Source organism: Oratosquilla oratoria, unplaced genomic scaffold, assembly GCF_046742065.1.
Source record: "Oratosquilla oratoria isolate Oo_2021 unplaced genomic scaffold, ASM4674206v1 SCAFFOLD135, whole genome shotgun sequence".
In the NCBI taxonomy this organism is placed as follows: Eukaryota; Metazoa; Arthropoda; class Malacostraca; order Stomatopoda; family Squillidae; genus Oratosquilla; species Oratosquilla oratoria.
Genome location: NW_027467491.1, coordinates 218580 through 245473, shown reverse-complemented (window position 1 = coordinate 245473; position 26894 = coordinate 218580). Strand labels below are relative to the sequence as shown.

General features: G+C 37.3%; 1 protein-coding gene across 4 annotated transcripts in view; it reads right to left on the bottom strand.

Moving 5' to 3' along the window:
* Nucleotides 1-1135: 1135 nt before the first annotated feature.
* Nucleotides 1136-26894, bottom strand: part of LOC143022662 (uncharacterized) — a 62783-nt gene continuing 37024 nt past the window's right edge. For 3 of the 4 annotated variants that reach the window (XM_076180987.1, XM_076180988.1, XM_076180989.1), the window contains 5 exons: nucleotides 5151-5341; nucleotides 4347-4443; nucleotides 3093-3451; nucleotides 2291-2514; nucleotides 1136-1815 (listed from right to left, as the gene is read on the bottom strand). In XM_076180987.1, the coding sequence (XP_076037102.1) occupies nucleotides 1591-1815; nucleotides 2291-2514; nucleotides 3093-3451; nucleotides 4347-4443; nucleotides 5151-5340 (1095 nt within the window). In that variant the 5' untranslated portion in view covers nucleotide 5341 and the 3' untranslated portion in view covers nucleotides 1136-1590. The remainder of the gene's footprint in view (nucleotides 1816-2290; nucleotides 2515-3092; nucleotides 3452-4346; nucleotides 4444-5150; nucleotides 5342-26894) is intronic. The other variant, XM_076180990.1, reaches the window with a different exon arrangement.

Below are 26894 nucleotides of genomic sequence, written 5' to 3'. Positions count from 1 at the left end.
ACTGGAAGTGAACATTAAGGGAGAGCGACTGGAGGAAGTGGATAGTTTTAGATACTTGGGTGCAAGTGTAGCAGGAAAAGGTGGAGTGAAGGTGGAGGTAGAATGTAGATTGAGAGAAGCGAGTAAATGCCTTGGTGGTTTAAAGAGTGTAATGAGAAATAGACATTTGGGAATGGATGCGAAGAGGAGACTGTATGAAGGAGTGATTGTGCCAACAGCACTGTATGGGGCAGAAACGTGGAACATAAGGGAAGAAGAGAGAAGGAGTTTGAATGTGTTTGAGATGAGGTGTCTGAGAAGTATGGTGGGGGTTACTAGGCTGGATAGAGTGAGAAATGAGGAGGTGAGGAGGAGAACAGGGGTGAAAAAGGATTTGGGAGATAGGGTTGATGAAAGAATATTAGGATGGTTTGGACACATGGAAAGAATGAGTGAAGAAAGACTAGTAAAAGAGGTATGGAAGGCAGATGTGGAGGGAGTGAACATGAGGGGACGTCCTAGGATGAGGTGGATGGATGGGGTGAAGGGGGCTTTGGGGAAGAGGGGAATGTCTGTTGAGGAAGGAAGGGAGAGGACGGAAGACAGAGGTGAGTGGAGAATGGTTGTATATGGATGATGTTGTGACTGCATGAGGAGGAATGGGCGGGGGTGGGGGGTGGGGTAGTATGTGTGAGTTAATTTTGACGCAGCCCGAAGGGATTTCTCCCCGTCCTCGCCTTATATGCAAAGGGGGACGGAGAGGGGGGGTCGCCGATTAAATGAAGCGGCCTTGCTGTGGATGTACTGTGTCTTGCGACACTGCTTCTGACCCAGGGCGGTGGGCAGGGTGCAGGGATGACCCGTCATCCAGGAGGTGCTCAGATGAGAGGAAGGGTGGGAGGGGTGTGGAGTGTATTTAGGGATGAAATGGGTGGGAGTGTTTTTATGCCTTTCCCTTTTTGGCTACCTCCCTTGGAAGGGGGAAAAAGCCTTGGTATATCTATGTATGTAAAAATCAGTTGAACAAATAGAATTGATAAGACATTCAGAACCTCTAAGTTAGTATTTTTCCTTAAAACGAGTGAAGAAAGCTGAAGTAGACTTCGATCTACATAAAAGTTCAAAACGTTTATGGGGAATTATAAGTTTTTTGTACTAAGATTAGGTTTCAGTAAGTACTGCTTGCTAGCTTGCAAGAAATGCATAGTATTAGAAATAGATCCAATTCGACGTTTATTTATTTAAATGCCTTCTAAAGTAAGACAAAAGGGATATAACAAAAAAAACAATCATGCAGAAACATGTGAAATAGACAGTGTAAACACCTATAGCTAATAACTTCAATAAATTACGTTAGTGATCATTGTGCCCAAAACCATATTTCAGCACCCTAACAAGTAAACCAAAATAGGGTCGATATATAGAATCTTGACATTATTAAAAACAACCCCCCAATGGCCCCCATATACCCGGGTTATTCGTTTAATATAACAAGGGGCATCTGATGCACTTTCAACAATCTCAAACTGTAAATAAGAATAAAAAATTAATAACGAAAATGATGCTATTCATTCCCCATACATATCACCAGTATTTCGATATCAATATTCATTAAAAAATAGTTCTCTTAGACCAAAGATAAAACATACCAATCCAGACTGTAGACAGCGTTGTGGATTTAAAACCCCGTTTTGCCTCCGCATCATCCTTGCTCTTCCAGCCCTTCGTTCCAATCCAGTTGAATTTGACCTGGAGCAGGTGGCTTAGTAGCGAAGAGCCCATCCTCCTGACGCAGTCCCGTAGGTCAAAGCCTCCAATCAAGCAGAGCTTGTTCTCCTGAAGTAGAAGAGGTATTACACAGAAATGAACTATGAATGACAAACTTAAGCAGAGACAATTATTAGAAAGAGAAGCCGGGTTAGGGAGCAGGATGGAGCCTAAAAAAAGTATTTAAAAGTCGAATAGCAATAATAAATTAAAAACAAAGAGACACCTACTACAAAATAACTGCAGCAACAAAATGTGCCCTCTAAAATGACACAATCGTAGTTGGGTCAGAATTACCAGTAACAATCCTTAAAATGCTATTGTATGTACTCGTGTAAAACATGACAATAAATAAGGTACGTTCTACAGACACTAGACAATATAAGAAACGTTGGTAAATACAATATTTGGACAGAGTCATCATAATTTTCTAACAGAAGTAATTGGCAAACGATTAAATGCATCTGAGTGGTACTCCTTTTTTGTCGCATATTAATCTAGATAATTTCAGAAAAGCTAGCGTACACTGAAAAAACGTTCTTACCAATATCTTTTGGTGTTTTTTATCTTCATTTAACCAGCCCTCGAATACGTCAAACTCCTCTAAGGAGGTGAGTGGCAACTGCATTGGAAGCTCAGCGTCATCAACCTTTCTGCTCGTTTTATTGAGCTTCTGCAGCTCTGCCCTGCAGGCTCTCACCTCAGCATGCAGCTCCTCCAGATCATGTTTCAATTCCATTAAAACGGTAAGAAACTCTACATCTCGCGCTGCAAAAAGGGTAAAATACGCAAAATGAATACCATAAACTTTTTATTTTTAAAATTATCTTGCATCTTACACAAAAAAAATATTAACATTGTACTAAGCTCATTCGGTTAGCATAAAAATAAATTATTTCACAACTTTTGAGAATGAGAAGTACATTCAATCATTCATATGACAGAAATGATAAGCAGCCCTTAATTGAAATTAAGTAGAATCTATATTATCATCCATAGAATCTATATTATCATCCATTAGAATCTATATTATCATCTATAATCATCCAGGAGGGCTAAGATGGGAGGGAGGGTGGAGGGGAGTCGGGTGTGGGGATGGAAAGGGTGGGAGTGATTTTATGCCTTGTTCTTTTTTTGGCTACCCCCCCCTTAAAGGGGGAAAAAGCCTTGGTATATGTATGTATATTATTTGGAAAAGTTAATAACTCAGGCATAGCTTCAAACCAGTAAAAGTTACCACCAGAACTAGTGCTAAGAATAATTTTTTAAAACAAAGCAAGAAATTTTAAATATATTATTTTCTCGATAGAAATTGACTGAAATAGGTTTAACAGATAAACAGATACCTGAGTTAACAGGTGCTGTTGACGCTCTAATTGGGGTACTGGTTGGAGCTAGGCTGGATGTATGAATTAATATGTCAGACACACCCCCTGCATTGTCGAACATGATACCTGAGCTAACGGGTGCTGTTGAAACGGGTGCTGTTGACACTCTAATTGGGGTACTGGTTGGAGCTAGGCTGGATGTATCAATTAATATGTCAGACACACCCGCTGCATCGTCAAACGTGTCGAATTGCGCAATGTTCACTGACACAACTGATGGCATCTTTTGGATTGCAGGTGCTTTGGCCAACTTTCTTTTTGCTTTTGGAACATAGTCCTCTTCCTCGTCGCTACTAGGAGGGTATCTTGATCTAATCCTGCAAAAAATTCAAATCACCCCTATAATAAAGAACATGATTTTCACCATTCCTAAACAATACACACAAAAAACGTTTCTACATTAATATCCAATAAGGAAAATCACATCTGAAATAAGTAATGAAGCTGGGTATGCACCAAAAATATGGGCACACAAGTTCTAAAATTCATACAATGAATGAAGTCAATAATAAATGAAAAATGTATACCTATGAAAAGCAAATTAAAATCAATGTAATTCTACTGAATATTTTGGTCCACAATCACAGTAACTAAGTACACCTTACCTACTACAAGAACACAACAATAAAATCCAAATATTATCCCATTATATATCTCTTGTATATGGAGTAATATAACCAACTACTAAATATAAGGAATTATTTAAGGTCAGATATAAGCATAGGATTTTACAAGCAATACAAAAGTTACCCATCACCAATTAAAGCACCAATCACCTCCCACTAATTTATACTCACAAATAAAAAAATAACAGCTTCATTATCCTGCAAAATTAGGATGATATACAATATATAAGGGTTTCAACCAAAATATTTCTGATAATATATATATTATCCAGAAAAGCCGGCACAAGATAAATCAGGACAGAAACTTTTCATTCATTTATTACCCTTTTTGAGGATGTCCTGTTTTGTATATCAAATCTGCCTATTATATATAGTTATTGCTCCATCTCAGTTCTTTATGTAATTCACATTGATTAAATAATAGATTGTAATATCTCTTTTTGGTTATGGTTTTGTCAATTTATCTCCCCTCACACTTCTCCTTCACTCTATTATGTAAATAATCATATTTTTGCTTGGAGTTGCAGATCGCAGCTATCTGCCAGCTATACCTGATAAGCTAAAAGTGCATGAAACCAATTTATACCTTCTTGCTCCTCGTCCAAGCTCCTCTTCACCTTGGCTGACAGGGTTATCTGTCTCTTCAGCCTCCCTTGCTTTCCGTCTTCCATCTTCATATGTATCTGGAGGGCAAAAAATACCAAAAACCTCATATGAGTTTTATTGGAGAAAAATAATTTAAGATTATAGGAGAATTCTAGGGAATTATTTCAAAATTGTTCAAAGCCAATGTGATAAAGAGGCACATGTTTTTTAACTGCCTTATCAATTACAAAACCTGAGAATATTTCAAATTAAAAGATACCATAACCCAAAAAATGAACACAGATTCTTTATAACTTACTATCAGCAGTTTTAAGAACAAAAGAAAAAATCAGCAAATGAACTGAATTCAAAGGGGTGATATAATAAATAAGGAAAATAGCTGTAAAGTAAAAAAAAAACAATCAAAAGTTTAGTGGACACTTTATTATTAGAATTAGATCACATGAAATCTTTGCAAATGAATGTATTCTAACAAAGTCATTTACCACCAAAGAATATTTACCTTCAAGTCTCATCAAGAGATATAATTATGGGGGGAAACAATTATTTCTTATCATTTTAACTGACTGAATTTATTTATCAATTTACATATGATATATCTTCAGCATTTAAAATGTTTAAAAATAAGTTTTATACTCAATTACAGAATCGACAGCAACTACAATTACAAAAACTTAACTTGAATGTACCAAGGAAAATCAGAGAGGGGATATATTAAGAGTTAATCAGTCCATATGTCACAAATTTAATTATGTCATTCCAAGAATGATCAGATATTACATACCTGCCGCACAGATGACACGCATCTTATGCCTCTCCCATGTGTGGTCTGGCACCACCCTATCTTTTATCATCTTTGTAATTGCTGTCAACGATTTACTCTTTGGCCACCAGGTCTCATCCTGCCCCAGGATCCATCCACTGGGGACCATCTCAACAGTATTATTATTGGTGAATGCGACAATAACATACATTCTGTGGCAATTAAAGGCTAACATTAGCTTAGGCATAGGTATTGTTTACAGCATAGAGAAAATTTCAAGTGGCAGCAAATAGTATTAATAAATCAAAATATATGATATAGTATCATAAAATCAATAATGACAGAAATATCTGACTGCAGATAAGTTCTAACCATGTTCAGAAAACAAATAATTATATTCATAGCTTACATTTTACAAGAAAGTTTAGTTTAACCTTGTTTTAGGCATTGACATTTGGTTAAATTGTGTATTACGTGATATCATTTATTTGAAACAACAACCCTATCTATTTTTAAAATGATAATGTTTCTAGGCATCACCGAGTGAAAACTTACTTTTACTTTTAACAATAAACATTACTGGTAAGACTGTGTATCTAACATTTGGATATTTTCTACTGCATTTGCACTGAACACTTCCATTTAAAGTTAAAATACACACTAATAGTACATATATTTTTGTCTTTCTAAACACAGTTTAATACCTTTAATTATTACTATATTCTCAAAATATATAGAATGATGTAGATTAATTGTTTGGGCTCAAGCTAAATATAAGGTAAATACAGGCTTGAGGGGTAATAGGGCAAAAAATACTATATTAATCCATAGTATTATATTGGCATTTGACAGTTACAGTTCACTGGTAGGTCGAAAAGTGGGTTTCAGACATTCTCAAAACATGACTATTTTATAATTTTTAGTAATACCTGATATGCATTATCCCAACCTTTGGTAAAATGATTCAGCCAAATGGTATAACACCATATATATTGATATAAATCTTAATAGAATAATACTATCTCATGAAACAAAGAATATATAAATTAAGACAAAATCCCAATTTCAATGTTCTAATGTAATTTTACATAAAAGATAAAAATGACAGCTAAAATGAATGTATTAGAGGAATTGCAGCAGAGTTGGCACAATTGGGCAGTAAGACATACTTGCCTGATATGACTGTAACATTTGCTACTAACAATTCACTGTAAATTAGAAACAGCATGAATATTCAATTTTGAAGATTCTACTGGATAATCAAATAATAAACCTTGAGTCATGAAACGTTTATACACTACAAAAATTTCATCATTTTGGCTAAAAATATTTTGAACCAAACATACTGTGCCTTGAATTTGAAAACAGTTGTTGCCTGTTTTTCTACTTATGACAAATTTCCCATTATGAAATTCAGTATACTGTTTATATTTTGAAAGTAGATACTGAGCTGGGACAGGTCCTTCATAATGTTGGCCTTTAGGATGAAAATGTGCAGCAACCTGAGGCTGCATTATATTTGAAATTTCTGTTAATCTCCTAATTATTTGGGGTAATGCACCACTAGGTTTTCTTAACATTCTCTTCAAAGCTCCAAGAAAATTCTCAAAAGGGAAGGATGAAAATGAATCTAGAGGTCCATGCAACTTTACATCATCAGGAAGATGCATTAGAGAATGTACATTATAGGTCACAAACTCTGAACCATACAATCTCATGAAATGCTGAATAAATGACAATAGAAGCTGCTGTGCATAATCACAATGAGTTGAAGCTAGCTTGGGATTGGCTAAAATATGAACAGCAGCAGATAGAAGCATGAAATTATGGTATATTTCTAGAGGAAGTCTGTCAATTAATGAAACCAAGCCTGTATATAACAGAAACAATCTATATTCAGTAGCTTTTCATCGATCAATATCATCTAAGCCACGAGGTTTTCTTGAAAATTCTCGAGGGATAAATTGTCTTAAACTTTGAAGTCTTTCAGATATACTATCTTTAACTTGTCTCCCTATTCTTACAGTCAATGGTCCTTTCAACCAAAGCCAAATTAGCTTCTTCATTACTCCTAAACACACAAGGTGCACGTAATCCAAAGGCACTTGAGACACAAGACCAACACCTAATCTTTTAAGAGGGGATTCTCCTTTGTGGTGGTCTCTATCATGCATTTCATCAAATGCTATGTCAGTGCGCAACTGTTCATTAGTATCTGGAAATGTTATTTTCTTCTCAAAAACACCAGACTGGTCACACTTTTCACATCCAGTATAGCCAGTGTGCCCTTTAATACATTTGATAAAGGATCGTGCTGGAGCATCACAAACAAAAGCCTTTATAACTACCTGATAGGTCTTATCTTCATATTTTATTCCATTTACCTTTAACTCTCTCATTTCATCAATGAAATAAGAAAGAAATTCTTCAACACTACCTGGCTTTGAATCACCACAAAATATACCAATAGCAAAAGGTTGTGATTTTGCTGTTCCTGGAATTAACCCCAGAATAGGCCAAAACTGAGTTTTGGCACTTTTAAACAGTGGTAGACCATCAATAATTATATGTAACTTTAGTACGACTTGCTCCAGTAAATCACTACGGTATGTCAGCTGATTTAATATACCAGTAGCAACACCAAAATGATAATACTCACCACCTTGTATTTGCACAATTTGATCAATCTTCCCTATTTTAATTAGTGTTCTTGGATCTTTAGGGAGGTATGGTAGTACTAGACTCAAAATTTTAAGTAGTTCTTTTAGTGCAATATGAGTTACATTAAACTGTACTGCCCATCTGGACAATAAATCCATCAACTCAATTTGAAAAGTCTGTGAGTCACCATTTCCATCATTATCGGATGATACATAATCATAGTCAGAAGAATCATAATTATTATGACAATCACTATCATGCAGGATAGTATTGTCTTCCTCAATTTCAAAGCCAACCATTTCTTTATAAGACTCTTGTGAAGTTTGATGTACCTCATTACTATCTTTATATTTAACTATTTTGTACATAAATAGAACTAGATGGCAAACTATGTGCTACTTTCACAATGTTAACATTTTGGTTATGACTAGAATCAACAATATCCACATTTTCTGAAGACTTCTTCATAATATTTTCTAAATGATGATTTACATAATTTTTTATTTTTCGACGTTTTGTCCAAATTGACATTGCTAATTTTTAAAAATATTGAATACTAAATTGTTTAATACTTGAATTATTTTATACAGCTCTATACAGCACAATAAACAAATAACTCAGATATGCTTCAGTGATTATACCTAACAATAAATTTATAAGTAGAGCTCTAGCCTTACCCAACACAACTCACTAGTATTAGTAACAGTAACAAGTAGTATCAAATAGAGCCCACAACTGATATAAAAAAGGCTGTGGTTGAGATGTTTTGACTATAGGCCTACTAGTTTAGTAATATTAAAAATAGAATTATTCTAGTGTAGGTGTAGAATTGTTTTTTTTTAGTTTTTAATAACTGTTAGGCCTAGAGGCTTTTAATAAACAACACTATACATGATAATATTGCTTAACCTAATTTCGAAATTCAGGAATTAAAATAAAAATTACTTAAGCTGGCGTTGATAGCTTACAACGTTATAGGCCCAGTGTCTGATAAACTGATAAAGTGCCAGACTTACACATTGTCGCTCACCCAAGGAAATTTAATGCAACAGACCCGCTATAAAATCATTACCAAACAAACTGCTGCCACTGAAGTGTAATCACTAGGCTATAATGTATACGTTATGTCATTGCTTTGTTACCTGGTAATGAAAAGTGGAATCGACACAGCAAAATGAAAAATATATCAGCCCGTGAAAAAACACACGCTCTTGTAGTTTCTTTGGATTCAAAATGTGAGATCGGAACTCTTTGGAGCATGCTTTGAAGGCTCGGACGTTATCTCCGTAGATGGAATGGCGCGAGATGTAACGTTATAAACACTGCAATCTATCTTAACCGGGCCAGAACTGGCCCATTTGTACGTTATGATTAAACGATAGCATTCCGGTATGATAACGGTACAATTTAAAGTTGGTTATAAAATGGCAGCATTTAACTGGCCCCGTTACAGTTAGCTTAAGGCAAAACAGAACTCGAACTGCCTTAACATGCCGCAAGGAAACTAGAAACGGCCCATTTTAACCATGTTTACTGGGTAGTTATTGTCTTCCACAAAGATTGAAGATTCCATGACTGGGTGTCCACATGGTTGGAAAGTACCTGGTGAAGATTGTTATTATCTGGCCAACTCAACCCATTACACTGACTGGAACAATGCACACCACACTTGCAATGCTTACCATGGAACCCTTGCAACGTTTATGGATGGTAAGAAGTTTTTGGAGGTCCATGATTAAGTAAAAAAAATCAGGTATGACCTTTCTGGTCTTTTGAAGATGAAGTTTAGTGTTATCAGTTGGTATGCAGCAAGTATTTCTTTTGCTTTTAGATGTTTTTCAATAGAACATCCATGATCCTCAATTCCAGATATTCTTTAATTATTAATATGAAAATGTGAAAAATGAGACAACACAACCATGTAATAATATTAAATATGATATGCATGGCTAGATTTAAGGCAGGGCCACCAGGGCCACGGCCCAGGGCCCTGTCTGTGTATTTAGGGGCCCCACGCCAAGTGCATTACAATAGTATAAGCACTTTTTTGGTGTATTGTGTTAAAGCAAATAATCAGCAGACTGTGACTGAGCTCTACCATGAATGTAACCAAACTTCGAGGTGGCTGAGAGCACATTGCATGAAAACTGGGATGATACTTTAATGGGGTAGGTGGGTGAACCTGACAGTGCCCTACATACTTTCAGGGCCCGGGGCCCCGCAACATGTAAATCCGGCCCTGACGAAATGTAATGATTACAGGATTTAGATACGGGTGCATCCGCTCATGGCGCCACCATCACACATGTACTGTTTACAACGCAATCTTTTGTGGCCCATTTAAATAAGTATGTCTCAGTTTGAATGCTTGCATCGTTCAGCGCATGCACATGGTACTCAAATTATCTTGTTGGGCAAGTGTATGCCCAATTCTTGAAATACAAACAAATTTTTACCGATTTAAACGTAAATTTGGATATCAACCTTGGCAAAATAGTTTTCTGAGTAAAAATATTAAAGTAAGGCATTAATAACCAATATTGAAAATTAAAGAACCACATTTTTTAACCTATTTTCTCCCAGAAATGAGAAGCTTAATATCGTTGGTTAATCTACATTTGAACTTCATTGCAATACATGTAGGCATTTAGTCACGCGCAAAACCATGCGCGGCACTGCTGTCACCATCTTTTACGCCCTGTTGGATTTTGATTTTTGTTTGACTTAGTTTGAACAAAAGGACAAAAGGTAGGGAGATGCTTAGAGTGAACTCTTTAAATGAAAAGGAAAAGGAGAAGGCATATAAGAAGAAGCTGAAGGAGGAGTGGGAGGGAGTGAAGGATAGAGTAGAGCTAGGAGTGGAGGAGGAATGGGGATGGTTCAAGGAGGGAGTCACAAAGTGTGCAAGGATGGTGTGTGGAACAAGAAGGACAGGAGGAAACAGAAGGAAGGGTAGTGAATGGTGGGATGAGGAAACAAAAAAGGTTGGAGAAGAGAAGAAGCGAGCTTTCACAGATTGGTTACAAAATAGGACAAGGGAGTCATATGAGAGATACCAAGAAAAGAAGAGTGAAGTAAAGCACAAGGTAAAGGAGGCAAAGAGGAGAGCAGATGTGAAATGGGGTAAGAGTATGACCGAAAATTTTGAAAGTAATAAAAAGATGTTTTGGAAAGAAATTAAGAGAGGAAGAGGAGGCGAATCAAGTAGAGAAGAAAAGGTAAAAGGTGCAGATGGAGAGTTGATAATGGAAGAGAAGGCAGTAAGGGGAAGATTGACAGAATATTTTAGGGAGTTGCTTAATGTGAAGGAGGAAAGGGAGGGAAAGATAGTTGCAGTAGGAAGTGCTAAGAAAATGACTGTGATGAGCTAGGAAAATGGAGGAGAAATAAGGAAGGATGAATTGAAGGCAGTTGTTTAGATGATGAAAGCAGGTAAGGCACCTGGTCTGGATGGATGCCATTCAGAATGTCTAAAAAAAGGAGGTATAATGATGGTGGACTGGCTGGTGAGGTTATTTAATGTTTGCTGGAGTGAGGGTAGAGTGCCGGAGGACTGGAGGAGTGCCTGTATAGTTCCACTTTACAAGGGAAAAGGGGACAAGTGTGAATGTAGTAGTTTCAGAGGGATAAGCTTGTTAAGTGTAGTTGGGAAGGCTTATGGGAGGATCTTGATTGAGAGGATTAGGAGAGGAACAGGAGTAGTAATTGGTGAGGAACAGTGTGGATTTAGGACAGGTAGAGGTTGTGTAGATCAGATTTTCGTGGTAAGACAGATATGTGAGAAAGCTATAGGAAAGGGGAATTATGTTTTTTGGGCTTTTATGGATCTGGAAAAGGCTTACGACAGGGTAGACAGGAAGGCACTATGGGAGGTTTTGCGGATATATGGGATAGGAAGAAAGCTTCTGGGAGCTGTCAAGAGTTTTTACGAGAGTAGTAGAACATGTGTCAGGATAAGAAATGGAGAGAGTGAGTGGTTCGAGGTAAAGGTGGGACTTCGTCAAGGATGCGTTATGTCACCCTGGCTGTTCAACTTATACATGGATGGGGTAGTGTGAGAGGTAAATGCAAGGGTAGTGGGTCAGGGATTGGAGATGGTTAAAGAAAGTGGAGAACAGTGGGAGGTGAGCCAGCTGTTGTTTGCAGACGACACTGCGCTTGTGGCAGGATTGGAGGAGGGACTGAGGAAGTTGGTGACAGAGTTTGGGAGAGTGTGTGAAAGAAGAAAACTGAAGATAAATGTGGGTAAGAGTAAGGTGATGAGGTGTACAAGGGGTGAAAGTGGCAGGAGACTGGAAGTGAGCATAAAGGGAGAGCGACTGGAGGAAGTGGATAGTTTTAGATACTTGGGTGCAAATGTGGTAGGAAAAGGTGGAGCGAAGGTGGAGGTAGAATGTAGATTGAGAGAAGCGAGTAAATGCCTTGGTGGATTAAAGAGTGTGATGAGGAATAGACATTTGGGAATGGATTCTAAGAGGAGACTGGATGAAGGAGTGATTGTGCCAACAGCACTGTATGGAGCAGAAACATGGAACATAGAGAGGAAGAGAGGAGTTTGAATGTGTTTGAGATGAGGTGTCTGAGAAGTATGATGGGGTTACTAGGCTAGATAGAGTGAGAAATGAGGAGGTGAGGAGAACAGGGGTGGAAAGGGAACTGGGAGATAGAGTTGATGAAAGAGTATTAGGATGGTTTGGACACATGGAAAGAATGAGTGAAAAAAGACTAGTAAAAGAGGTATGGAAGTCAGATGTGGTGGGAGTGAACATGAGGGGACATCCTAGAATGAGATGGATGGATGGGGTAAAGGGGGCTTTGGGGAAGAGGGGAATGTCTGTTGAGGAAGGGTGGGAGAGGACAGAAGACAGGGGTGAATGGAGAATGGTTGTATATGGATGATGACGTGATGCATGAGGTGGAATGGGTGGGGGGATGGGGGGTGAGGTAGTATGTGTGAGCAAAATTTGACGTAGCCCGAAGAGATTTCTCTCCGCCTCCTTTTATGCATGGGGTGATGGAGAGGAGGGGTCGCCGATTTAATGAAGCGGCCTTGCTGTGGATGTGCTGTGACTTGCGACACTGCCTCTGACCCAGGGCAGTGGACAAAGTGCAGGGATGACCGTCATCCAGGAGGTGCTAAGATGGGAGGGAGGGTGGAGGGGAGTGGAGTGTATTTAGGGATGGAATGGGTGAGAATGATTTTATGCCTTTTTCTTTCTGGCTACCTCCCTTGTAAAGGGGAAAAAGCCTTGGTATATGTATGTATGTAGTTTGAATGCTTGGAGCATTCAGCACATTTGCAGGGTATCAAAATTATCTTGTTAAACAAGTGTATGCCCAGTTCTTCAAACCTTTACTGATTCTTACCGATTTCAATGCAATTTTTTATATTAGCCTTGGTAAATTAGTTTTCCAAGTGAAAATCTAAAGGCAAGAAACTAAATTATATAATATTTAATGTAATAATGTTGTTTATTAGCCTCTATTCTACCGGATATGAGCAACTTTGAAATCGTTGGTAATAGTGCACTTGTGCAATTTAAGAATCTTGAAGCTTAGATGCCTACTCGACATATCGTTGCCATGGCAACGTGATAGGTGTTGGTAAGAACGGTGTAAGAGGAAGGTCCTTCAATGTTATTGACATGCTCAGGTAATTTTTTTTACCCATAAAATCTTCACATGCCAAGTTGCATGTCAGTTGTGCCAGGGGTTTGGGTTTTATTGATTATTTCTAAATTGACAACAGTTGCTATGGGAACGTGATAGGTGTTAGTAAGAATGGTATAAGAGGAAGGTCCTGCAATGTAAGTGACATGCTCAGGTGATTTGTTAACCCATAAAACCTTTTCATGCTAAGTTGCCTGTCAGTTGGGCCAGCGGTTTGGATTTTATTGATTATTTCTAAATTGACAACAGTTGCCATGGCAATATGATAGATGTTAGTAAGAACAGTATAAAAGGAAGGTCCTGCATTGTTTTTGACATGCTCAGGAGATTTGGTGACCCATAAAACCTTCACATGTCAAGTTGCATGTCAGTTGTGCCAGTGGTTTGGATTTTATTGATTATTTCTGAATTGACAACAGTTGCCATGGCAACATGATAGGTGTTAGTAGGAATGGTATAAGAAAGTCCTGCAATGTTAATAACATGCCCAGGTGATTTGTTGACCCTTAAATTTAACCTTCACATGCCAAGTTACATGCCAATTGGACCAGTGGTTTGGATTTTATTGATTATTTCTAAATTGACAACAGTTGCCATGGCAACATAATAGATGTTAGTAAGAATGGTATAAGAAGAAGGTCCGGCAATATTAAAGACATGCTCAGGTGATTTGTTGACCCATAAAACCTTCACATACCAAATTGCATGTCAATTGGGCCACTGGTTTGGATTTTATTGATGATAATAAAAAAATTGACAACTTAATAGTTGCCATGAAAAGGCAAATATGGTATGATGGAGATGTCACACATTGTTTTTAACATGCTCGTATGATTTGTTGATCCATAAAACCCAAGTATTCCAAATTTCAATAAAATTGGACCAGTGGTTTGGAGTTTGTGTGTATTTCTTTACCAAAATCTTTACAAATTACCACCCTTAATTCTAACATTTTGTCATGGTAAGGTCTAGCCAAAAATGCGAAATTAAAAAATAATTTAAAAAATCGTGTCTCCCTTATTTTTCAAGCTATTTAAAAAATTTAAAAAGCATTTTGTTTCTAATAAAGTTGCCTTTCATATGCAACAATAAGGATTAAAAAAATAAAAATTTTGTGCCCGTATCTACAGGATTACTTCATTTTTTTTACAGAACATCCATCTGCATGGGCTGGAGCCACAAATGGTCTTCCTGATCTACAGTATATATGTGAGTGTGGATCAATGGCGTCTTGGTCAGCATTGATGCATGGGCTGCAGGAAAACCAACACTTAAGACATCAGTAGGCTGCATGGACCTGTGGAGTGCCTGCAGATTACCAACCCCAAGATTTAACTTGCAGTTACAGATACTCATTCATTTGCAGAAAAGAACAGCTTGGTAAGATATGAATAATAAAGTGACATATACTTATCTGCATGATATTAGATATGATATTAATTTCTTGGTCATAGTTGTAAGTTTGTATATTGAATTTAAGTTAGTAAGAAAAAACATGAAAAAATAAATGTTGATTTGAATGAAGCATCATAATCGTGTTCTTAGGGCTCTTCTGGCAGTGTTGTTTATGTTCCGTAATCTGTTTAGACTTTGTAAATGGATGTGCCATTTATTAGACTTTTTTGTATAGTCTTATAAAAGAAGCTCACTGGCTGAGCCGGTTAGGGTTTCATAACTTGCGGCGAAGGTCAAGGGGATGGCTGTTTGAACCCTGCCACCGGCAAAGTTGAACCAAGGGCATAGTGGTTCATTAATTTCCACACTACAAAGTCCTTTGTGAGGGGCACTGTCCTAGCCTTCCAATAAGGGGGAGTTTGTGACATTAAACCATATCTTACAAAACATGCCTCAGTTTTTGGGGATAAGAATATCACCATCAGGTTCCCATGCACGTCATAAAAGGTGACTAATTGGGATGGCAAAACAACCAGGAATCCTCCTGTCTGTACTTTTCTTCTGCAAATGTTAAGACAGAAGAAGGTCTGGAAGGAAGACTGTAACTAAAATCCCAGTAATTGGGTATTTATCTAGTTGTATTTTACGGGACGAGAGCTATGCTCGTAGTGACCTGTTCTTGTATCTCTCTGCATCCAGTGTATTCTTAAAATCCCCCGTTTAGTTTGTTCCAGACATCAATCACTCCGTGTGGGAAGCTATTCTTTTTCAAATCTCTTCTGTAACTGTCTTTCTTTAGCTTCTTCTTAAGTCCTCTTGTTTCTCTTCTGTCCCATTTTGATAAGTTATCTTTATCAAGAATTTCCATCCCTTTCATAATTCTGTATATGGTCAACAAATTACCTCTTTCTCTTCTCTGTTCCAGTGTTGACAGATGTAATTTCTCCAATCTTTGTTTGTATATCAGATTTGATAGTGTGGGTGCCATTTTTGTTGCTGCTCTTTGAATTCTTTCTTATTTTCTAATTTTTTTTTTTTTTTTTTTGTGCTAGGTGTCTTTCAATGTGTGATAATGTGGAATAAGTGAGAACAAAACAGAGGTTGGTGGAAAGGTTGTTATAGATGTGTTAGCACTGAGTAAAACTAAACTGAAAGAGAAAGGTGAGTTTGAATGTGGAAATATGGTAGGTCCCTAGGGTTTCAGGATTGGAAACGTGACAAGAGGAGTAACTCTGTCAGGAAGCGATGAGATATGTGAGTGCATATATACATATATATATACACATTTTCTTTTCAATGCAAATTGTGTTTAAGACAACAGAAATATCAAAATTATTTTTATACTCCTTAAGAGAGAATGAAAAATACATTATTAGAATTAAAGATCATCAGCACTGAAATTTGTCATCTTTAATATATATATATATATATATATATATATATATATATATATATATATATATATATATATATTTAGTTGTATTATACAGGAAGGGAGCTATGCTTGTGGTGACCAGTCTTTGTATCTTTCAGCATCAAGTTTACTCTTAAAATCGTGAATAGTATTTGCACACTTTTTCATCTAAGTTATTCCATATATCCAGCATTCTATGTGGGAAGCTATTCTTTTTCCTGTCTCTTCTATAGTTGTCCTTTTTGAGTTTCTTTTCATGACCTCTTGTTTTTCAATTGTCATTTTTTAGTCAATCTTTTCTGTCAAGGATTTCCATTCCTTTCATGATTCTATATATAGTCAGTAGATCACCTCTTTCTCTTCTTTGCTTTAGTGTTGGTAGTTCTAGCTTTGATAATAATCTTTGTTCGTACGTTAATTTGGAAAGGGCTGGTGCCAACTTTGTTATTGCTCTCTGTATTCTTTCTAGTTTCCTTATATTCTTTTTAGCACTCGGTGTCCATAGTGTCGCTGCATATTCCAGTTTTGGTCTAATCGATATGGCTAATATTTTTTTTATAATTTCTTCATCCAAGTGTTCAAATGCCACTTTCATTGACCTTAGTAGGTTGTATGTTTCACCTACTATTTTGTTTATTTGTCTGTCCGGTGTCATGTCATTGCTGATTATCACTCCAAGGTCCCTTTCCGAGTGCACTTTTTTTTATTTCATTTTCACCAATTCTGTAATTTTTTGAAATTCTGTTTTTGCTTTTTCCAAACTCCATTATGCTACACTTCTTGATATTAAAGTTCACCTCCCACTTTTGAGTCCATTTCCAGATTGTATCCAGGTCTGATTGTAATGAGTCACAGTCCTCATTTGTTGATACTTTCTTTAATATTTTTGCATCATCTGCGAAGAAATTCATACAACATTCAACTCCTTTGTCCATGTCATTTACATATATGGCAAACATGATTGGAGCCAGTACTGACCCTTGTGGAGCACCACTTATCATTTCTTCCCATTTCGAGTATTTGTCTCTAATTACTACCCTAATTTTTCTCCCAGTCAGGAAGTCTTCCATTCATTTTAATAAATTCCCTGCAATGCCACCTATTGATTCTAATTTTCCTATTAATGTCTTGTGTGGTACTTTGTCAAATGCCTTTTGTAGATCTAGATAGGCACAGTCTGCCCACCCATCTCTCTCATCTATTATATCTATTATTCTTGAATAGAAGCAGATTAAATTTGTTGTACATGATCTTCCTTGTCTAAATCCAAATTGGCTTGGGTTTAGTATAGATTTTTCTTCCAAATGTTTAACCTATCTACTTTTAATCACTTTTTCACATATTTTAGCTAATGTGCTTGTTATGCAGTTTTTCTATTTCTTGTTTGTTTTTCAGTTTATCATTCACATATCTGTAAAATAGCTTTGGCTGATCCTTATATTTTCTATAATTTCCTTTTCGTAATTTCTCTTTTCCTCCCTGCGTATTTTTACATAATCGTTTCTAAGTTTGATGTATGTTTGCCATTTGCACTTTTTTTGTCTTTTTTCCATTTTTTCCCGGCTTTGTCTCTTTTATCCTTGGCTTCACTAAAATTTTTTTGTTGTACCAGTTGTTTTTATGTATATTCTTTCTTGTTTTTGTTGTGTGAACATATTTGATCACACCCTCATTATGAATTTCCTTTAGTATATTCCATTTCTCTTCCATCCTTGTTTCTACACTACTAAGGAATTTTTCCCAGTTTGCATTTGGAAAAAATTCTATAAGTTTCTCAAAATTCGTTTTGCTATACATTGGTCTTCCTGTTCTATGTTTCTCATTTCTTCTTAGGTCCATTTGCTCTTTTAATTAGAATTCTATTAGTACATGGTCACTCTTTCCTAATGGTGTTTTGTATTCTATTCTGTCTACAATTTCGGGTTCCATTGTGAGTACTAAATCCAGTCTTGAAGGTTCCTCATTGTTTCTGTATCTGGTATTTTCCTTTATCCATTGGGTCAATGTGTATTCAATGGTCATATTGAGTAGCATGCTGCCCCATATGTCTTCTCCACCTCTGTCAATTCTTCCCAACATATTTCTTTGGAATTAAAATCACCCATAATTACTATATTTCCTCTTTCAGTATATCAGTTAGTTCATGTTTTGTATCTTCTAACAATTTGGAATGATCATGTTCTGTCCAGTCCTGGGTGTGTGTGTGAGTTGTATTTACCTAGTTGTATTATACAGGAAGGGGAGCTATGCTCGTGGTGACCCGTTTTTGTATCTCGCAAGATCAAGTTTGTTCTTAAATTCTTGTATTGTGTTTGCACACACTATTTCTTCATCCAGTTTGTTCCATATATCTCACTGTGTGGGAAGCTGTTCTTTTTCAGGTCTCTTCTGTAGTTATCCTTTATGAGTTTCATTGCATGTCCTTCTGTTTTTCCTCTGTCCCACTTTAATAAGAGTTTGTATGCATATTTGGTTTGGTATCTTACAGAGCCTGCATGTCCAAATGGTTGGTTTTATGCCTAAGGATCCTGCTTCAGTACATCAACGGCTAAGAAGAGCTGGGACCAGGCAAATGATACATGTGGACAGCAGGAAGCAGGAGGAACTCTGGCCTCCTTTTATGAGAGAAATCAGTGGGACGTGTTCCAGAGTGCCTTTGCTCGGTCAGCCCATCTTGGTAAGGAATCATACTTTGTTTTCTCTCCCTATCGTCGTTCTGCAGAGTTTTGTAATTAAGAAGTCAAGGGTGGACAATTCCAGTTTTACAGCTGCGGTTACCTGCAGACAAAATCCACCTGAGATGTTAAAAAAAAATGCCCAAGATTTTTTCTCTTTTCTCATAGCTGTTTTAACCTCAACATGAGCATACTTTATATATATATGTATATATATATATATATATATATATATATATATATATATATATATATATATATATATATATTATATATATATATTATATATGTATATATCTATATATATATATATGTATATGTATATATATATGCATATATCTATATATGTATGTATATATATATATATATATGATATATATATATATATATATATATGTATATATATATATGTATGTATATATATATATATGTGTGTATATATATATATATATATATATATATATATATATATATATATATATGTGTTCACTATAAACCCACTATCGGAGAAATAATAACGGAAGTACAGGAAAACTGTATATTTTGACAACTATCTGTAGTCCTCTTCAGCAGAATGCTTACAAGAAGTTAAGGTACAAGTATATATGAGGTAGTGAGGGGTACATAAAAGGGGATGGGGAAAGTGGGGGGACTCAGGTTACATGCCCTTGAAATGGTTGGGTCAAGGAAGGACAGTTGGTGGTATTTTGTCCGACTGCTCTTGACATTATTTTATTGACCGCTAACTTCGTAATACAATCTGGGGGCCACTGACCTTTTGAAGTATTAAAGTTAGGATAATGTTAATATAATATATTAGCAGATAAGGACACCTATGAAAGCCTTGCTAAAAATTCCCTCAGGAACACCTCCGCAGAGTTTAATAAGAAAGCCCGAAAAATAGTAGGAGAAAAATTATTTCATAATTTAAGAGTTATTAACCCTCAATTACCTAACTTTTATGGGCTTCCTAAATTACATAAAAAAGGCACCCCTCTAAGGCCAATTGTCTCCAATAGGAATTCATGCGCAAGGTATAAAAATGGCTCACAGGGATTTTGTCACCATTTGTGGGAAGTTTCTCAAACTCTCACATAAAACACTTGGAAGATTTTGTTAGTCAAATTAAAAGACAAATCATACATACAAATAGCAAACTACTAAGTCTTGATATAGTTTCCTTATTCACAAGTGTCAACACGGAAGATATCTTAAGTTTTTTGGAAACCAAACTGCACCCATATCAATACAAACTCCCACTTTCAGTATCGAAAATAATTAGCCTGACCCGTTTATGCATCAATACCAATGTTTTTACTTTCAATAATTCTTATTTTAGACAAAGATATGGTTGCAGTATGGGTTCTAACCTTTCACCCGTGTTAGCTAACCTATACATGGAATATTTTGAAAGTACTTTATTACCTAAGATTAAACCACCTGACATGTTTTGGTTTAGGTATGTTGATGATATTTTTACACTATGGAATGATATGTGGGGTTCTTTTAATGAATTCTTTGTTAAATTGAATAAATTAGCTAAGAATATTAATTTTAAGGTCTAATGGGAAGGAGAAGGTAGGATCCCATTCCTGGACATTTCGGTCATAAGAGACCCGGACCAATTGTCCTTTACTGTGTATAGGAAGCCTACCCACACAGGAAATTACCTACACTTTTTTAGCCACCATCCGGATAATATTAAATCTAGTGTTGCATTGGGCCTATATCTCGGAGCCCTTAGGATTTGTAGTCCACAATTCTTGCAAATAGAATTTGACATCATCAATAAACAACTCTCTAAAGTAGGTTATCCGGAATGTTTTTAAAAAAAAAAAAAAGCCCTACATAAAGCCAAATCCAATTTTTATAAACCAAATAACTCCAGGGAGAAGTTTAAATGGGGTAACAATAACATCATTGTAACATTTAATGAATCTATCAACTTGGTCTCCAAACTTCTACCTAATAACCAAATCAAATTTATTTACAATTATCCAAACAGCATTTTTAGAAAGGTAGTAAATGTACACCGGAGGGATGATGTGGACCAAAACTCCGGGGTATATAAATTGCCTTGTAAAGACTGATGATGTCTACTGGGGCCAAACTGATTAAAGGAACATTAAAACTCCATAAAATATGGACAAGTTAACTCCGCTGTGTTCCTTCATGCCAGCCAAAAAGACCATAGATTAGATTGGGATAATGCATCAATTATTTTTAAATCGCACTGTAGCTATCGAAGGAAATTTGTAGAATCTTCTCTAATAGAACATTATCCTAACTTTAATACCTCAAAAGGTCAGTGGCCCCCAGATTGTATTATGAAGTTAGCGGTCAATAGAATAATGTCAAGAGCAGTCGGACAAAATACCACCAACTGTCCTTCCTTGACCCAACCGTTTCAAGGGCAAGTAACCTGAGTCCCCCCACTTTCCCCATCCCCTTTTATGTACCCCTCACTACCTCATATATACTTGTACCTTAACTTCTTGTAAGCATTCTGCTGAAGAGGACTACAGATAGTAGCCAAAATATACAGTTTCCCTGTACTTCCGTTATTATTTCTCCGATAGTGGGTTTATAGTGAACATTAACAAATGTGTTATAACATACCAATTTCCAATATATATATATATATATATATATATATATATATATATATATATATATATATATATATATATATATATATATATACATATATATATACATATATATATATATATATATATACACATATATACACACATGTATATATTGTATATTTCAGGCACATTCTCACTAATACAGTGTTAAACATGACAGCATTTTGACACTGGTTAATTTTCTTACTGAGATTTACAATTTTTCTCACAGTAGATCGTATTTCAGGGGGGTGGGCAAATACAAGCCTTCCATAGTCTTCCATATTTAATTGATATTTTGACTTCAAGGCTTCCTCTTCATATCAGTATACAAGAATTAAGTCACAGTCTTACACAGCTACATAATACACAATTGTGAATTTTGTATGGACAACATGGATTTAAATATAGGTCGCCTGGGAACGCTGAAAGGATTGTGTCAACCTACATGGGCGGACACTTCGCTCAGGAGAGGGAGGGGGAGAGGGGTAGAGTCGGGGGTGGATGGTTCCAATTTCACGGTAGTTGCCCATTGGGATCCTTTGGAACAACTCATGGATTCCCGCAGATGAAACCTGGGTGTCCCGGATGTGCAGGCGACTGAATTGTCTACCTTACCAAGTTCTGTGTGATACCCTATATTCCCCCCCTCCCCCCCCTTTTTTTATATATATATATCTGCATTTGTTGCTCACAACTTACATGGATTGGCTTTGTAATATGGTAAGAGTCATGAGAAAGTATATTTCTTAGTACAAATAAGATTGCTTTGTGATAGAAGCCCTTGCAGTATGTATTGAATGTGCCTACCTGTATTTTTTTTTTTTTCTGGTCTTAAAGATTAATTTTTGTTAATTGATTATATGAAAATTTAATTGAATAATCTTTAGAGTATGAGTCATTCCAGTATATGGTATATTGAAAAGCTTGTGTATTATCTTTTATTTAGTAATTTTTCATTGATACTCAACTTAAAACTACAATAATGTCGTAATGAGAGAAAAGTACTTTTAATATTTAGAATGCTTTGTAGTACCTTGAGTTTTCATGTCATATCATTCATTACATTATGTTTCCAATTATGAGATAGTTTAAAAAAAGGTCTTAGATTGAAGTAGGTAAAAGTAAGTGGGGATGTACAAGGTGACTGAGCATAGAAAATTGCCCCCCAAAACTATAACAGGTTTCGATGTTGGATGTAAGTTTTGGCTGTATTCCTTTTTTTTTTTTTTTTTTTTTTCAAAAATGATGACAATGATAGGTATTGACAAGTTTGTGCATTTATTGGACGGCAGTTGATTTTACAGATTTAAAGGCTTCAAAAAATACCTTCAAGTCTTCCAACTGCACTACAGCATAGGTACACACTTTAAGCCTGACTTTCTTTAAGTGGCCTGCTACAATTGAGTGGGTGGGGATTGGTGGGTAAGGTAATATATATGTGGAATAAATTGACGTAGCCTGAAGGGATTTCTCACCATCTCCTTTTCTGCATGAGGGGACGGAAAGGGGGGTCGCCAATTTAATGAAGCAGCCTTGCTGTGGATGTGCTGTGTCTTGCGACACTGCCTCTGACGCAGGGAAGTGGACAGGATGCAGGGATGACCCGTCATCAGGGAGGAGCCAAGATAAGAGGCAGGGAAGAGGGTAGAGGGGAGTGGAGTATGTAGGGGATGGAATAGGGGGGGAGTGTTTATGCCTTTTTCTTTTGGCTACCTCCCTTATAATGGGGGAAGGGGCCTTTGATATATGTATGCTACAACTGAATCTCCATTATTATTCTTTGCATCCATATCTATTAGCCAACATCCACCCTCACCATAACTGCTCATCATCGTTGAAGTACCAATTCCTCAGAGGGCATCACTAATCCTTATAGCTTGCTGGCTGAGCGAGTGGGTTGGGGTGTCGTTACTTGGGGCGAAGGTTAAGGGGATGGCGGTTCGAACCCTGCCACCGGCGAAGGTGAACGAAGGGCATGGTTCATTAAATTCCACACAAAGTCCTCTGTAAGGGGCACCATCCTAGCCTCCTGGTAGGGGGGAGTTTGTGACATTAAACCACATCATCATCATCATGAATGCAAACTTCATTTTCTTTCACAAATACAAAACAAAATATGTTTCTGTTACATATTAATGAAGGGAAATTTGCGTATAATGGAGTTTGAAAAGCAAAGGATTTGTTTCTTCTTAACCACTTAATTTGGTATGATGATGCCTACATACGTAGGCATCATCACGAGGTGCAACTGGGTACATGTACACCAGGATGCCGGCGGCGTTGGCGTCTTGATAATAGATTTTTTGTAGTTGTACACGAGTTGCCCCCAGATTCTATGAGCTGGTTTGATCATGTTTTCCGTGTTTATTATTACCCGGAGTAAAAGAGAACAAGTAATACAGCAGTGACTTTATATTTCATAATGTAAGCACTGTGATGCATCATATATATATATATATAGCAGCTTATGCTGGGTGCGAGAATTTAACTCGTACTGAAGTGTTAATCACATGGGAAACAATCGTATCAACATCCATGTCAAAATAACTCAGCTCATACAATCAGTGACTTTAAAGCAGCATCTCCCAATTAGTCCAACATATCTCAGATTGACTGAACTAGTCAGCTGTGTTTCATCTTGCTGTTAGTTTCACCAGTCTTGTTCTAGTAAAGTTCTTGGTATAGGACAGCTTGTAGGTACCATATTTGTAAGTTGTTACAGTTAGACTTTTGCAAAGAAATCACAAAACACGCCTGATACACTATTTTTGCAGAAACCACCGGGAAATTGAAAAAACAGACACCGAGTGTTTTTGTCTGTTAGACATTTTCGTCTATCAAGACATTTTCAAAGGTACCTTTGAAAATGTCTTAAAAGACGAAAACGTTTGGTATCTGTTTTTACAATTTTCCTGTTAGACTTATGTATGAGACATGTCTGTTAAACCATTGCAATTTTGTGCAACTGTAGCTTATTTTACTGAAAGGAGATTCACTACAATTTCTGATTGAGCATGGATTACATGAATATCACTGTTTCTCTATATCCATGTGTGATGTGTGAGTATAGATGAGCTTTAACAGCATGTATGTGATTTGCAACTTACTAAGGTAGAAAAAGAGGAGTAAGAAAAAGATACATACATACATACATATACCAAGGCTTTTTCCCCCTTCCAAGGGAGGTAGCCACAAAGGGAAAGGCATAAAAACACTCCCACCCATTTCATCCCTAAATACACTCCACACCCCTCCCACCCTTCCTCTCATCTGAGCACCTCCTGGATGACGGGTCATCCCTGAACCCTGCCCACCGCCCTGGGTCAGAAGCAGTGTCGCAAGACACAGTACATCCACAGCAAGGCCGCTTCATTTAATCGGCGACCCCCCCTCTCCGTCCCCCTTTGCATATAAGGAGAGGATGGGGAGAAATCCCTTCGGGCTGCGTCAAAATTTACTCACACATACTACCCCACCCGCCCATTCCTCCTCATGCAGTCACAACATCATCCATATACAACCATTCTCCACTCACCTCTGTCTTCCGTCCTCTCCCTTCCTTCCTCAACAGACATTCCCCTCTTCCCCAAAGCCACCTTCACCCCATCCATCCACCTCATCCTAGGACGTCCCCTCATGTTCACTCCCTCCACATCTGCCTTCCATACCTCTTTTACTAGTCTTTCTTCACTCATTCTTTCCATGTGTCCAAACCATCCTAATATTCTTTCATCAATCCCTGTTCTCCTCCTCACCTCCTCATTTCTCACTCTATCTAGCCTAGTAACCCCCACCATACTTCTCAGACACCTCATCTCAAACACATTCAAACTCCTTCTCTCTTCTTCTCTTATGTTCCACGTTTCTGCCCCATACAGTGCTGTTGGCACAATCACTCCTTCATACAGTCTCCTCTTCGCATCCATTCCCAAATGTCTATTTCTCATTACACTCTTTAAACCACCAAGGCATTTACTCGCTTCTCTCAATCTACATTCTACCTCCACCTTCACTCCACCTTTTCCTGCTACACTTGCACCCAAGTATCTAAAACTATCCACTTCCTCCAGTCGCTCTCCCTTAATGTTCACTTCCAGTCTACTGCCACTTTCACCCCTTGTACATCTCATCACCTTACTTTTACCCACATTTATCTTTAGCTTTCTTCTATCACATACTCTCCCAAACTCTGCCACCAGCTTCCTCAATCCCTCCTCTGACCCTGCCACAAGCGCAGTGTCGTCCGCAAACAACAGCTGGCTCACCTCCCACTTTTCTCCATTTTCTTTAACCATATCCAATCCCTGACTCACTACCCTAGCATTCACCTCTCGCACCACCCCATCCATGTATAAGTTGAACAGCCAGGGCGACATAACGCATCCTTGACGAAGTCCCACCTTTACTTCAAACCACTCACTCTCTCCATTTCCAATCCTAACACATGCTCTACTACTCACATAAAAAAACTTGACAGCTCCCAAAAGCTTTCCTCCTATCCCATATATCTGCATAACCTCCCACAGTGCCTTTCTGTCTACCCTATCATAAGCCTTTTCCAGATCCATAAAAGCCCAAAAAACATCCTTCCCCTTTCCTATAGCTTTCTCACATATCTGTCTTACCACAAAGATCTGATCTACACAACCTCTACCCGTCCTAAATCCACACTGTTCCTCACCAATTACTCCTTCTGTTCCTCTCCTAATCCTCTCAATTAAGATTCTCCCATAAGTCTTCCCTACTACACTCAACAGGCTAATCCCTCTGAAATTACTACATTCACACTTGTCCCCTTTTCCCTTGTAAAGAGGAACTATACAGGCACTACTCCAGTCCTCCGGTACTCTACCCTCTCTCCAGCAAACATTAAATAATCTCACCAACCAGTCCACCATCACTGAACCTCCCTTTTTCAGACATTCTGCATGACATCCATCCAGACCAGGTGCCTTACCTGCTTTCATCATCTTTACAACTGCCTTCACCTCATCCTTCCTTATTTCTCCTCCATTCTCCTCACTCATCACTCTCATTTTCTTCGTATTTCCCACTGCAGCTATCTTTCCTTCCCTATCCTCCTTCACATTCAGCAACTCCCTAAAATATTCTGCCCATCTTCCCCTCACTGCCATCTCTTCCATTATCAACTCTCCATCTGTACCTTTTACCTTTTCTTCCCTACTTGATTCGCCTCCTCTTCCTCTCTTAATTTCTTTCCAAAACATCTTTTTATTAAAGATACACAGATTATTTGTAGAAAAATGGGTCAGTAAGGTGAATAATTTTTTCTTGATTTATCCCTAGTAAACAAATT